The sequence below is a fragment of the Pipistrellus kuhlii genome, unplaced genomic scaffold (assembly GCF_014108245.1).
Source record: "Pipistrellus kuhlii isolate mPipKuh1 unplaced genomic scaffold, mPipKuh1.p scaffold_m20_p_8, whole genome shotgun sequence".
NCBI lineage: Eukaryota > Metazoa > Chordata > Mammalia > Chiroptera > Vespertilionidae > Pipistrellus > Pipistrellus kuhlii.
In genome coordinates, this window is record NW_023425584.1 from 46,589,740 (window position 1) to 46,602,422 (window position 12,683).

General features: G+C 37.9%; 1 protein-coding gene across 6 annotated transcripts in view; it reads right to left on the bottom strand.

The window, feature by feature from the left end:
- Positions 1-4,657: 4,657 nt before the first annotated feature.
- OTUD4 (OTU deubiquitinase 4) overlaps positions 4,658-12,683 on the bottom strand; it is a 42,580-nt gene continuing 34,554 nt past the window's right edge. For 5 of the 6 annotated variants that reach the window (XM_036424430.2, XM_045576532.1, XM_045576534.1 and 2 more), the window contains 4 exons: positions 12,031-12,169; positions 11,211-11,471; positions 10,714-10,754; positions 4,658-9,559 (listed from right to left, as the gene is read on the bottom strand). In XM_036424430.2, the coding sequence (XP_036280323.1) occupies positions 8,354-9,559; positions 10,714-10,754; positions 11,211-11,471; positions 12,031-12,169 (1,647 nt within the window). In that variant the 3' untranslated portion in view covers positions 4,658-8,353. The remainder of the gene's footprint in view (positions 9,560-10,713; positions 10,755-11,210; positions 11,472-12,030; positions 12,170-12,683) is intronic. The other variant, XM_045576533.1, reaches the window with a different exon arrangement.

Consider the following 12,683-nt stretch of genomic DNA (forward strand, 5'->3'; position numbering starts at 1 on the left):
ACCTGGTTCATAGGTCAAGGCTCAACCACTGAACCATACCAGCCGGGCATAAGTTGTAAAAATTTACCCCAATTCTCAGTTTGAGCAATAGGAACCTCTAGTGTGAAACCTCTTTCAGTTATGCTTCTGACTAATGCAGTGAACTGGAACGACCATGCTGTAAATGAGGGAAATTACTGAACAGCTCTAACCCGTTTGGCTCAGTGGATAGACTGAAGGGTCCCTGGTTCGATTCCAGTCAAGGACATGTACCTTGGTTGCGGGCATATCCACAGTAGGGAGTGTGCAAGAGGCACCTGATCAGTGTTTCTCTCATTGATGTTTCTAACTCTCCCTCTCCCTTCCTCTCTGCAAAAAAAATCAATTTTTTTAAAAGAAATTATTGAACAGACTTTTATAGTTACTTGAAACAATAGCTTAGCTTTGATTGATATGCAAATTGGACAAAGTATAACAGGGCCCCACTAGGCCTTTTTAAAAATATATAAACTAGAAGCCCAGTGCACGGAATTTGTGCATGGGCAGGATCCCTAGGCCTGACTGGCGATCAGGGTCAATCTGTGGGGCAACAGGCAAGGCAATGGGGGGAGGGGAGTGGCCTCTGGTACCCACCTTGGCTGGACAAGCACCGCCTGCTCACCAGCCCCACTTCTCCCTTCCCCTGCCCGGGGGCAATCCAGGGGTGGCACCAGTTCATGCACCAGCCACCCCACCACTACCAGTCACCTCCTCGGTGGGGTGTCCAGGGGGCCCCTGCTGGCACCCACCCTGGCTGGCCTGGGGCTTGCAGGCTGGGGGCAGCTTCTGCGTTGAGTGTCTGCCCCCTGGTGGTAACTATGTCATATGGTGGTTCCACCATTCATTTGATTTGCATTATAAGCTTTTATTATATAGGATACATATTTGTGAAAAATTCAAATGTACCGAAATCTATGGAATAAAAAGTTATGATCTCCCTTCATATTACCCTCCCAAAGTTTACCAGTGTTAATATGTAAAGGGCTTGTATTGTATATAAATGGGATTATACTAAAATATGTAGTGCCTACTTTTAAGGATAGGTTAAATTTGTGGATGATTATTTCAAAAAATTGAATAAAATAAGCCAAAAGCTATTTTTATTTACTGATTCTGTATTGAACTAAAGAATATACAATATGTAAAGAGCACAATTCTACCTATTGCTTATGACAGAATATGTATTACATTTTTCATGCAGATGAAATTTAAAAATACAGCTGTTACTTAAATTTTTGTGGCAGTAGAAAAGGGCTTACAGTTGCTAACGAAAAATTTTTTTCTATAAAATCAGTTATTACCAACTCAGAAACACCATCAATGGAGAAGTTAGCTATTTAAAAAAAAGACTGTTGAATATGTCCTGATTGGAAGAAATCTCTAGGCAAAAAAGCATGGTGCAAGAGAGTTTATATAATACACCATTCATATGAAAATATACAGAATATTAAAGTACACAAAAGGATACTCAAGCTTAATGCTTTGAGGAAGAATAACTTGATTAACTTAGGAAAGGTGATATATATATATATATATAACACCTGTTGCTTTCTGAATTTTATATTTTGTACATATCAAATGTTTAGAAATCATTTTGGTACCTTAAAATCCAATCCAGTATCTCTCTTGCTAATAATTCATTGTATAGTTTGGTATGTAGTGTGCCTACAGTATTGAATGAATCTATTTGTCACAGGAAGTAGGAAGACAGGATAACTACTTGGTTCTATAATTTTGTTCATGTTCATTAACATCTAGATATGTGTATGTCAGACTTAACCCAGTGCCTGGTGTAATATGAGCACTCAGTGGTCCAGGCGAGAAATAGTTGAGTCAGAAAGGGCTACATGAAGGAGGTAGCTCCCAGAAAAATATAGTACCTGTAACAATAAATGGTAAAATAATCCATGTAAAGCAGAGCACATGTCAGGTCAGAGGCAGAGATCAGCATGTGCATTGAAGAGATGCAGGGGTCCTCAAACTTTTTAAAGTGGGGGCCAGATCACGGTCCCTCAGAGAGCTGGAGGGCCGGACTATATGAACTACTAATTCCTACTGTAACACCTCGGCTGCACTCACTGCCCAAAAAACCTGGCGGGCCGGATCAGACTCCTCTGCGGGCTGCATGTGGCCAGCGGGCCGTAGTTTGAAGACGCCTGTGTCTCTCACAGTTAGGCAAAGTCATGTTGATTCAGCCCTAGTCATGAAATTGAAAGTAACAGTCTTTTGGGAGGAGGAGGGATTCTGGAGGCTCTCGTTTTTCCAATAAAAGGATATCTGGTAACTGTCCTTGTAGATGTTGTACCCATAAAGTGGCGCAAGAAATGCCAAAAATGTTAGTCTGAGGTGTAACCAGCAGCTACTCTCCAAATATCTTAAAGGGAAATAAATCCCTATTTGTTTAAGCTACTATAAGTCAGATTGTTAAAATAATCTTGGCTCCTTGACTGAGGTCTGTCCAAAGGCTTTCAGTTTTCTTCTACCAGGTGATCCAAGCATATTTCAAACTTGGAACCACTTTTTATCTTAGCTCGTAGATTCCTGGACCTCAAACCTAAACAAATGTGATAATGTCTGTGTTTTGTATTTTCCCTTTAAGAATCTGGAACCCAGGCCAGGAAAGGCTTTGTTTATAGTAAATTTATGCTATGCTATTACCATTAGTGCCCGTTTTACTGGGGTGCTCCTGGTTGTAATGTAAATTTGTTTCAGCTCTCAGCATTGCCTGTGCCTATGTCTCCTATCTACACAGCTCTCAGCTAATGAGGTTACGTCATGTCTGTCCAATAATCCCTTCCTGTAGAGCATGGCTCCATGCCTATGCTAGTCTCCATTTCTGGCCTCTCCCTGATTTGTAAACACACCTTTTAAAACTAGAGAAGACTTACATGCTTTTACTAATTCCTAATTTAGAAAGTAACTTACAGAAAGTATGCAACAAGTTACACAGTAACATATCATAGGTAGGTATATAGCATTACTTTTGTTTTCTCCACCTGGAGATCAATAAAAATAAAAAAAATTATGCAGTTAGAAAAAAATAGCTTACACATATTTTGTGTGGGAATCAATAGCTTGCCAGTTTAGTTTCATTAGACTATTGAAAGGTACAGGAAGCCATAAGATCAACACTCTTCATTTTTTATATTTGCATCTTTAATCTTTACAAGATTTTTCTGTAAATGTAATCGTAGGACTGGTATGTATTTTTAAATAGTTGACTTTGAGCTCTAACGAATTCCTAGATTAAAAAAATATTTAGTATGACATTTTTACCAATGGCGGAGTGCAAGACTCACTTTTGAAAGAGTTTCTTATTGTCTCTGAAGAGAAGTTGTGTTTACTTCTTTTGTAGTGTATTTCTCAAACTATCCCTAGATATGTACCTAAAGTTGAATGAAAATATAAAATATTCAAAGTGAAAAAGCAGGCCCTTCCTATAGAAACTTCTGGAGAAACCCTGGACAGGGCACACTTACTGTGGACCAGTGGTCAATTGGTCTTACCTACTTACTTACTGTTCCATTTCAAGTGACCAGTTCTATAAGGGTTCCAATCAACACTCCCAGCTTTCCTCCCCATGCTCTGGCTTCTCTATTGACTTGTTGGCAAAAGATAGTGGCACTCACAGATAAATACTTCCCCCTTTTCCTTTCTTTCTCCCTCTGATCCTTCAAGGTTCTGTGATACTTCACTCACCACCTCAAGCAATCCCTAAAAACTGGCCTCTATGACTAACCAACTTAACTAACCAGGATACTACCTTATCACTTTCTGTCAAACACCTGTAATGAATGAAGCCTTTGCTTCAGGCTCTGCCTACTGGAGAAGCCATTCTAAAACAAAGTACATATTAGTAAGTAGGTTAAAGTACTGGACTAGCCATACACTTAGGTGACTTAACTTACTTTCACTTTTCAAAAAACAAAAAACTTTTCAAATGATTTGCCTTATTTCTCTTCAGAACACAAATATTGAATAGTAATTTTAAAAATAAAAGGGCCATTTAATCTAGAAATTACTCTTAGTCTACATTCCCATTTCCAGGCACAGTCAGAAAAAGAGAATACTAGCTTTAAAACCTCTCAGCTAGGTTCAAAATTCAAATCCTACCAACTTAACTTGCAATGAGTTTAATCTAATTACTTGGCCTGTCTGTTTTATTACATACTAGAGCCCAGTGCACAAAATTCGTGTTGGGGAAAGGGGGGCTCTCACCCCAACCTGCACCCTCTCCAAACTGGGACCCCTTGGAAGATACCAGACTGTCAATTTAGGCCATTCCGCAGTGAGCCTAAACTGGCAGCTGGACATCCCTCTTGCAATCCAGGACCGCTGGCTCCTAGCCATTCTCTCCTGCTGGACTGATTGCCCCTAACTTCTTCTGCCTTGGCCCCTGCCATGATGACTTTGTCTGGAAGATGTATGGTCTAATTAGCATATTACCCTTTTATTAGTATAGATATATAGAAGTAGGGAAAAGAATAGTACCTACCCCGTAAATTACACATGGTTTTTAGTTATACACACTAGAATTTTGACTGGATAAAAATCACTTATTTTTAGTTCAATAAATTCCTCTTAAGATTTATATGCTATATACTGAGTTAACTCTGGAACCAAAGAATCACAAGCAAAATCAACAGACAAAATTTAATATATGCACACAGTTTCATATATAATGCAGCATCACACCATGTAGGGCATTTACTCTGATACATTCAGATATGTTTGAAACACTTCTTAAGGCTACAAAACAGAACATAGAAAAATAAACAGGAATATATGCAACACTTACAAAAAGTGATATGATAAAGAATATAAAGTACTATTTTCCTTTCAACACTTCCAAAGATATTTATATATAATTTTTTACAAGTAACATCACAAATGATCACATCTTCACATGCTTTTAAAGTATTATTTGTACTCAGTATAAGGCTATTATTTTTCATACTTAAATTTTTTTCTATCTCTGTAACAATGCAATTTTAATCCATTCAAGTAAAATTCAACACCAAAGTTGCTGTTCCCCAGCATTAAGACATGCACTCTCCCCTTTACTAGGATTTTCTAAAACTTATTTCGGGGGCTGGGGGAGGGGTGTCCCGATTAGTGGGAAAGTAAATGGCTGACACTAGTAGTAAAACCTTAGTTCTTTGAGACTGACATGCTGGAACTGAGCCATTATTAAGGTTTTAAACAAGAAACAAAACATAGTAAACAGAAATAGTGTAGCCAAATATGCATTCTCTTCAGCTACACCAAAATGGACCTTGCTTAGTACCCACAAGTGAAAGACTACAATTCCCTCATCTAAAACTGAAGGTAAAATAAATGAGACATAAATAAATATTGCTAGTTTCTAGGATGGCTGAATGTTTTCTAAACCAGAAATGGTTAGAAAGGAACTTTATTGCACCAAGTCAATCATAAGCAAGTTTGCAGTTCACAGGCATTTTAATTCAATCTTCAATCACAAAGGAAACATAATGCAAAATATACAGTTTATATCAACTAAGCACTGTGGTTTGGGAAAACCTACTCCTGCCAGATCAAGGCAGGGTCTGAGCTCAAGTCAAGATGAAAATGAATATATGGGTTACCAGAAAACAGAATGAAAATTACACAGATGCTAGCATCCTGGTTCCAAGGAGTACATGGAGCAAGAGGAAGATTTTATCAGAAGAGCTTGAAGAAAAATATACCCAGTAATAAAAAGGTCAAAATCAAGTTTAGCAAAAGCCAAAAGAAGTGACCCTTGGTCATTCTAAACATTTGTTTTTTAAAATGTATATAATCTTAATACAGTGAAGTTCCATAATTTCCGACTCAAAATAAAAATGATTCTCACTTCTAAGCATTAGTTTTTCTTATATGGAAACATTGTCTGATAAACATTGTATCTCATGTCAACATACCATATGACTCAATCAAAATGAAGGACAAAAGCTCACTTGGTTCAACCTCGGCATAAGGCAAATCCCCTGAAAACATTTAAAACAAAACTTAAAATAAAAAACTGACCTTCATGCAAGGACTCATAATTTTAAAACTAATTATCAAAATTCAGAGTTCTTTTATTCCAGAGGTCACTGAGTAAAGTACCATCTGCAAAGTTCTCTTTCAGCACTGTTTCCATCATGTCCTGGAGGTAAATATGGGAAACAGGAAAATCAGTATTTCTTACAGGAACTATAGAGTATGTTGTTACTCAACTGAGGTAAGACAGTGAAGAAATGAACAGTATTCTTTCCTATCCAATTTCAACTTTTCCAAAAGAAAGTGAGAAGATCAAATCCCAGTCAATAAAAGACGTTGGAAACACCATTTTTTTTTTGTATTTTTTTTTTTTTTTTTTGTCTCCTGAGTTTAAATTTACATTGAACTTTTAAATCTGGCCATAATATCTAAAGGTGATTTTCATAAAAACTATCAGATACACTAATCTTACATTAAAAAATATGAGCTGAGAATAAAGGACCCGCTAGTCTCATTCCATAACAACTGATGTTAACTAAGAAAAAAATGGCTTAAGCAGTACCTTCCCCAATTGTTAGAGCTTAGAAGGTGACAACAGAAATTCCTTTCAGCAGGTTCTCTCAGTACTTCCCACACAATCATCTTAGTCTTTAAAGTTTTTACTTAGCACCATCATAATACATCTTTCAAAGTGCTCGCTAAAATCCTATGTTACAAAACATCTAATGATAATCACTACTTGAATCAGCAGTTACACAGACATTAGGTAATTAAAACAGAGGTAAAATAACCATTATTACAGTACAGTGGAGATTCAGAGCCTGGCTGGCATCCCAAATAATTCTGTATGTTATCAGAGAACCCAGAAAACTCATCTGTTTCAGTTTGTCAAATTCAAGTGAATTGTATTTGCTTTTTTTTAAAAATATTCATTTTTGGCTAGGTATATTATACATGGCATGCAAAGAGAAATTACTACTTTATTTGCATAGCGCTCAAACTTCCTGATCAAAAAAGAACATAAAAAAGGGTATATATTCACATTAGTATATATAAATGAGAAATAAAAGTTATAATTATACAGTATAACACAGATTAATGAATACTGTGTTAATTCAAAGTCAAATCTCCAAATGAGGACAGAGTGCAACATGCAAAGGGAACTTCTAGTGAAATACTGCGAAGACGAAGACAAGAAGGAAGCAGGATGGACAGGTTACCCAAGAGGTAACAAGATATAAAATGCAGAGCAAAACCACTTTCTAGCAGCATCCTCTAGAAAAGAACCAGAAGTCACAATCATCCTTTTCTGTACAATAGTTCCAGCTGTGACAAAGTGAACATGCAAATGTAAAGTGATGCACACAACCAATGGTGCAAAGTGAAAAAACAAAACAGGAACTCTATTGAAACCTGTCAAGCTAAAAATTTTTAACATTTCGTCTCTCAAAATATTTAAATCTGTCAGTGCATTAGTGTTAAAGTGGCATTAAAAAACTTCTGCAGTTTTAACAGATGCAGATTATTTTCAAAATGCATAGCATCTACATTTCTTTCGAGTAGGCACCATATTTACACCAGTGCTAAGAATTCTTGGTGGAAACAGCCATTTCATTGTATTTCCTATTATTTCTTAAACGTATGTTCTAGTATGCGATCTCAAATTCAACAAATACCAAAATTCAAAAATATACCCTATTAATATTAAAAGAACTATATACAACATTTCTAAGACACAGGTTAATAGGCTGCCTTATGTGTAATATTAAAAAGAAGACATTATTCAAGTTTGACAGATATTGAGATGAAAGGCCTTTGGGTTGGAAGCATTTCAAAAGACAACAGTGTTTTAGCCTAAGAACTGTTTGAGCCCAGTTTATGACTAAGGCATTGCATAATAAAATATACATTTCTATTTGGTGCAATGTTATGTTTTGGAATCTATCATATGTCAAATGGTGTATTTTCTTGTAACTTTAGTAAACACTATACAGCACACATTTCCAACATTTAAAATTAAACTTATATAAGGGAAAAACAAACAAACACTAAATCTATAATGTTTTATATTAAGCTGTTTATAAAAAATACTTTAATAAACTTATTTTCTACTTATGGGGCAGTCACCCCATAAATAAACAGATTTTGAACAAAGAGAAATGGCAACGCCAGGAATTCACCTGCCCCCTTGAACACATATCCAAAATCTCTTGTCCAAAATAGAAGTGAGGGTAAAGGGGTAGGGGAGGAGATAGTTCCAATTTGGGTTTTTATTTTAATGTATTTTTTTAAAGCCTTTAGAAACATTCCACCTAAGAAAAGTTTCTGCTCTAATACACTGCAACAACAGCCATCAAGTATGTTGTCCCCGATGGCCATCTCCCATCCCTGACCTCCTCCTATCCCCCCTATAGGGCCGTCCTCTGCCATTTCGATGGTACTGATAGCCTTCATCTCGGCTTCTGCTTGGCTGCCCTTTCCAGGACTCCTCACCTCTTGTATGTTGATATCCTCCCCTACCAGAATAGCCCCAATCACTTTTGTACTTTCTGCCTCCATACGTCTGATTATAGAACTGCTTTGATCTACCACTTCTCAGAATATTAGACACTTCATTCTCATCTTCTGAACTCTCTTCTTTTGGTCTCTGTAGTCTGCTATCCACAGAGTTGGCCCCACTGACCACATCAGCAGCAGTCTTAGGATCTTTCACTTTTTCTGGTTTTTCTTTCAGACTTGGAATGGTCCTTTTAGGCTCAGGTTCAACAGGCACAGTTTCTCTCTCTCTGTTTAGATTCTGATTGGGAAGATGAGCCTTTCCCTCTGCTACTGGAGGGATGGAAACCAATGCCAGATCTGCCTTAGGTGTCTGGGACGACTGCTCTGCCCGGCCTTCATGCTCACGCACATCTGCTTCAGGGATAGCATGTTGTGTGTCTTCACATCTGGCCTCCTGAAACTCACCTGCTGAAGCTGAACCACCTTGTTTAGACAGATCCAGATTTTCCAAGGGTAGATCCAATTCTTTCTCATCAGAAGGCAGAACAATATTCTGCCTCATTACTGGACTTTCTATGAATCCCTGAAAGGGGTACCCATACCAAACAGGAGGAAAGAAAGGAGGTGCAATGGGAACTGGGCCTAAGAATGGATTAGGCCCAAAGGATGGTTGTGGGAACATATTCTTGCCACTTAGTGACTCTTCATATTCAGCATGAAGAAGATGTCCAGAGTTTTCAGATTCAAGATCAGCCTGGTAAGACAACTGTCCATGACTTTCCGACACCTGAGATGGAGGGATAACCAGAGGTGAAGAAAATGTTGGTGGTCCAATCTCTGCATGTGGCATTTGACCATTAACACTGGGCTCAGTCTGCATAGGAAAGTGTGCATCAGCACAGGGACAATCACTTTCATTCTGAGCAGGAGCTTCTTGGAACCAAGGGTTTTGAGGATACACAGGGACAGGGACCTTTGGGTACATCCTGCAGGCTGCCAGGTAAGCCTGGTGCAGAGGATACAGGTAAGAATGTGGAGCCCACATAGGACAACTATATGCCTAAAAGAAACAAAACAAAAACAAAAACAGTTAAAAAAACAAAAGGTTGAAAGTTTAAAGCTGGCTCAAGATGGTTCTTATGTCTACAAAGAGCATATAATCTGCAGTCCAAGCACTACATCACTGTGAGACTCAACATGGAAAAGAATTATAAAATCAAAACTGCTCTAAACCTCCATTCCTTGTCCTATCCTGAAACCAATCCAAAGTCCTGTATAGATGTTGACAAATGACAATATAATGAGCCTACCCAAAGATTATCATGACTATTAATTTCATTCTTTGGATATAACTGCACGAAAACAATTATAGGTGATATGGATCTCAAAAGCCACCAACAGAAAGCACTTGAGCCTCCAGCTTCAACTACCTCAATCATTGGCTGTATAGCTCGACCTGCATTTGTATTTTGGCTCTATCATTAGCTCACTGTGTGTGAACCCATGCAAACTAAATAATTGGTCTGGACCTGCTCTACCAGAGCAGTATAGGAGTAGATGACCCCCAAGGCTACAACTCCACAGTTCTGGGAGACCCCAGAGCACTCCACAAAGATAAAAGTGAGACTCCTAATCACAGAAGGTAATACAGGAGACAACACAGCACTGACAAGGACAAAAAGTTCCCCCCGTCTCTCTCCAAGACAAACTATTGTTTGGCTGACCACTTCCCAAAGGAGTCCTCCACTCCACTAGTGAACACCCCACCTTCTATAGGGATACTTTTACATGGTATTTCCTTGATCCTTTAAACAATGAGGCAGGTCAAAGAATGCTACCACTATTCCATAACTTCAAAAAGCTGGGCTCAAATACATTAAATGTCTTGTCCAGAGCTATCCAGCTAAAAAGTGATGCAGCAGAACTTTAAACCCAGATGGCTCACTCCCTCACTGAGGGTATTTCCACTAGGCCACCCAGGGACAGAGCCATCTCCTGAACATACTCACAGGGCTAAATCACTGCCCATTAAAAGGAAACTCAATCAAAAATTGGAGCCTCAACCACCACCAAAAAGAAACATACTACATAATTCTGAAATTGCTAGTTAAGATGAGATTTAGTAAATCTTAGGGAATTTACTCTTAAGATAATTAAATAAGAATTTAAATCTGTTTACTTGAAAATAACTTTAAAATGATAAAATGTAAATACCTTTACACCAAGATTAAAGAAGAATCGAAGAATGTTCTTATCTGAAAATAAATAACATAATCATCATTCACTATAATTATACATTTCAATTCACATTGAAATCATCACTTTTAAAGTGTTTAAATCAGCATTCACAATTATCTTGAGATGGGGAATGATCACCATAAGCTTTCTTAACTATTCAGCAGCACTTTTCTTCAAAATAATGAATTAAAACTTCCCTCAAATGCATTCTTTGGCACAAAACCAGACATTTTTAAGTGTAAAAAATGTCTATGATGTTAACATCTTCAGAAAACTTGACATATGAAGATTTGAAGCTTGTTGTCAACACAACAAGATAGCATACATTTCAAATTGCATATGTATCAACATATGTGGAACTCCATCTATTGAAAAAAACCCCAGTTAACCTAGATGTACCTAGTACATCTCTAACTCAACCAGTACCAGTACTTGACAAATAAAATCAGTTTTAACTTGGAGAAGCAGCTCACCTTTAGGCAGGTCCTCCCCAGTGTGACACAGTGAATAAGGTGGTGCAATGGCTCTATCTCCCTTTTCATTACAAGGAAACCCAGGGTAGAGTGGGTCTTGGTAAAGGCTCAGAGTCTGAGGCAAAGGCATCAAGGGCTGGTTAACTGCCTGTATTGACACAGGAACTGGAGAGGGTGTTAAATGAGCTTGGGACACGGCAGAATCAGGTCCAGTGGTCAGGGTCTGTGTCACTGATAAAACCGGGATTTGAGCAGGGACACCTACAAAAGAAAAGGAATCAAAAACTATAAATAGTTGAAAATAATTTTCTACAACTACAAGTTTACATTAAGGTAAAAAGAAAAGTGTGCTATACAAATTATATACCTGTTAAAAATATGTGTACTTAAGCAATACAAAGAAACTTTTTATATTAACCAAGGACCCTTCCTGATATACAGGAGAAAATGAACTCAAGAAACAAGCTTTTCATCAATGTCACGAGTGTAGCTCTTACAAACATATGTACACAGAGCCTGACAAAGTTTTCAATGAGGATCATTAGAACTGGTCCACGGGGAAGGAAACTTTGGTGTCAGTGCTGAGTAAGCAAAGCAACCAGGGGAGATAAACAGCTCACACATCTTCCTCCTGGGATGTTGAGGGAGTTATCTCAAATGAATTCCACACAAGAAGCAAAGAAGAGGAGAGGATAGCAAAAAAGAGGCTCCATATATCTAACCCTACTGCGAGGTCAAACTCTCACTTGAACATTTGAAGTCTCTAACTTGGAAAGCTTACGTTGGATGGTTCACTGTATTTTTAAAATTCATAACTAACCTGTTGGTCCAAAAGATGTAGGCTCACTTGGCCAGGCTGGCACAGTGGCTGGTAAAGAAGGCACCGCAGGAGCTAGATGTACCTCTGGAGAAACCAGAAGGGGAGCTGGATTTGACAAAGACACATGTTCTGCTGGCTTCTTCAAAAAGAGAGGATGAAAAGAGATAAGAGTTCATTTTAACCACAAATGTACTCTGAGTTGCCTACCTTTCTACTGCAGCTTCTATATTAATGGTCTTTCTGATCTTATAAAGAAAGAAAAAAAGCACAGTAGCTAAAAATTCCACACAAACAAATTTGATTCTAAACAGGGACTGCCTGCCGAAAGTCACAGAAGTCATTGGCAGAGTTACAAACAAACTTTGAAGCATTGAACACAAGGCTTTTAAGGCAAGGAAGCAAAACCATTGAAATCACTTTGAAATTCATGAGTTTTTAAGAACAGTTCCTCACACGAAGACATGCCACAAAACTGTGTATGCTTTCTAACTGACATAAGGATGTTAACTGAAAGGCAAAAACTACAACCTTTCTCTAGGCCTGTATTAGACCAAGAATCAAAATGCTGCTGGAACTCGGGTTCCTTCATCATTAAATTCAAAAACTGGTGATATGGCTCTTTAAACATTGTTTCCCCCTAATGTTAATGCAGA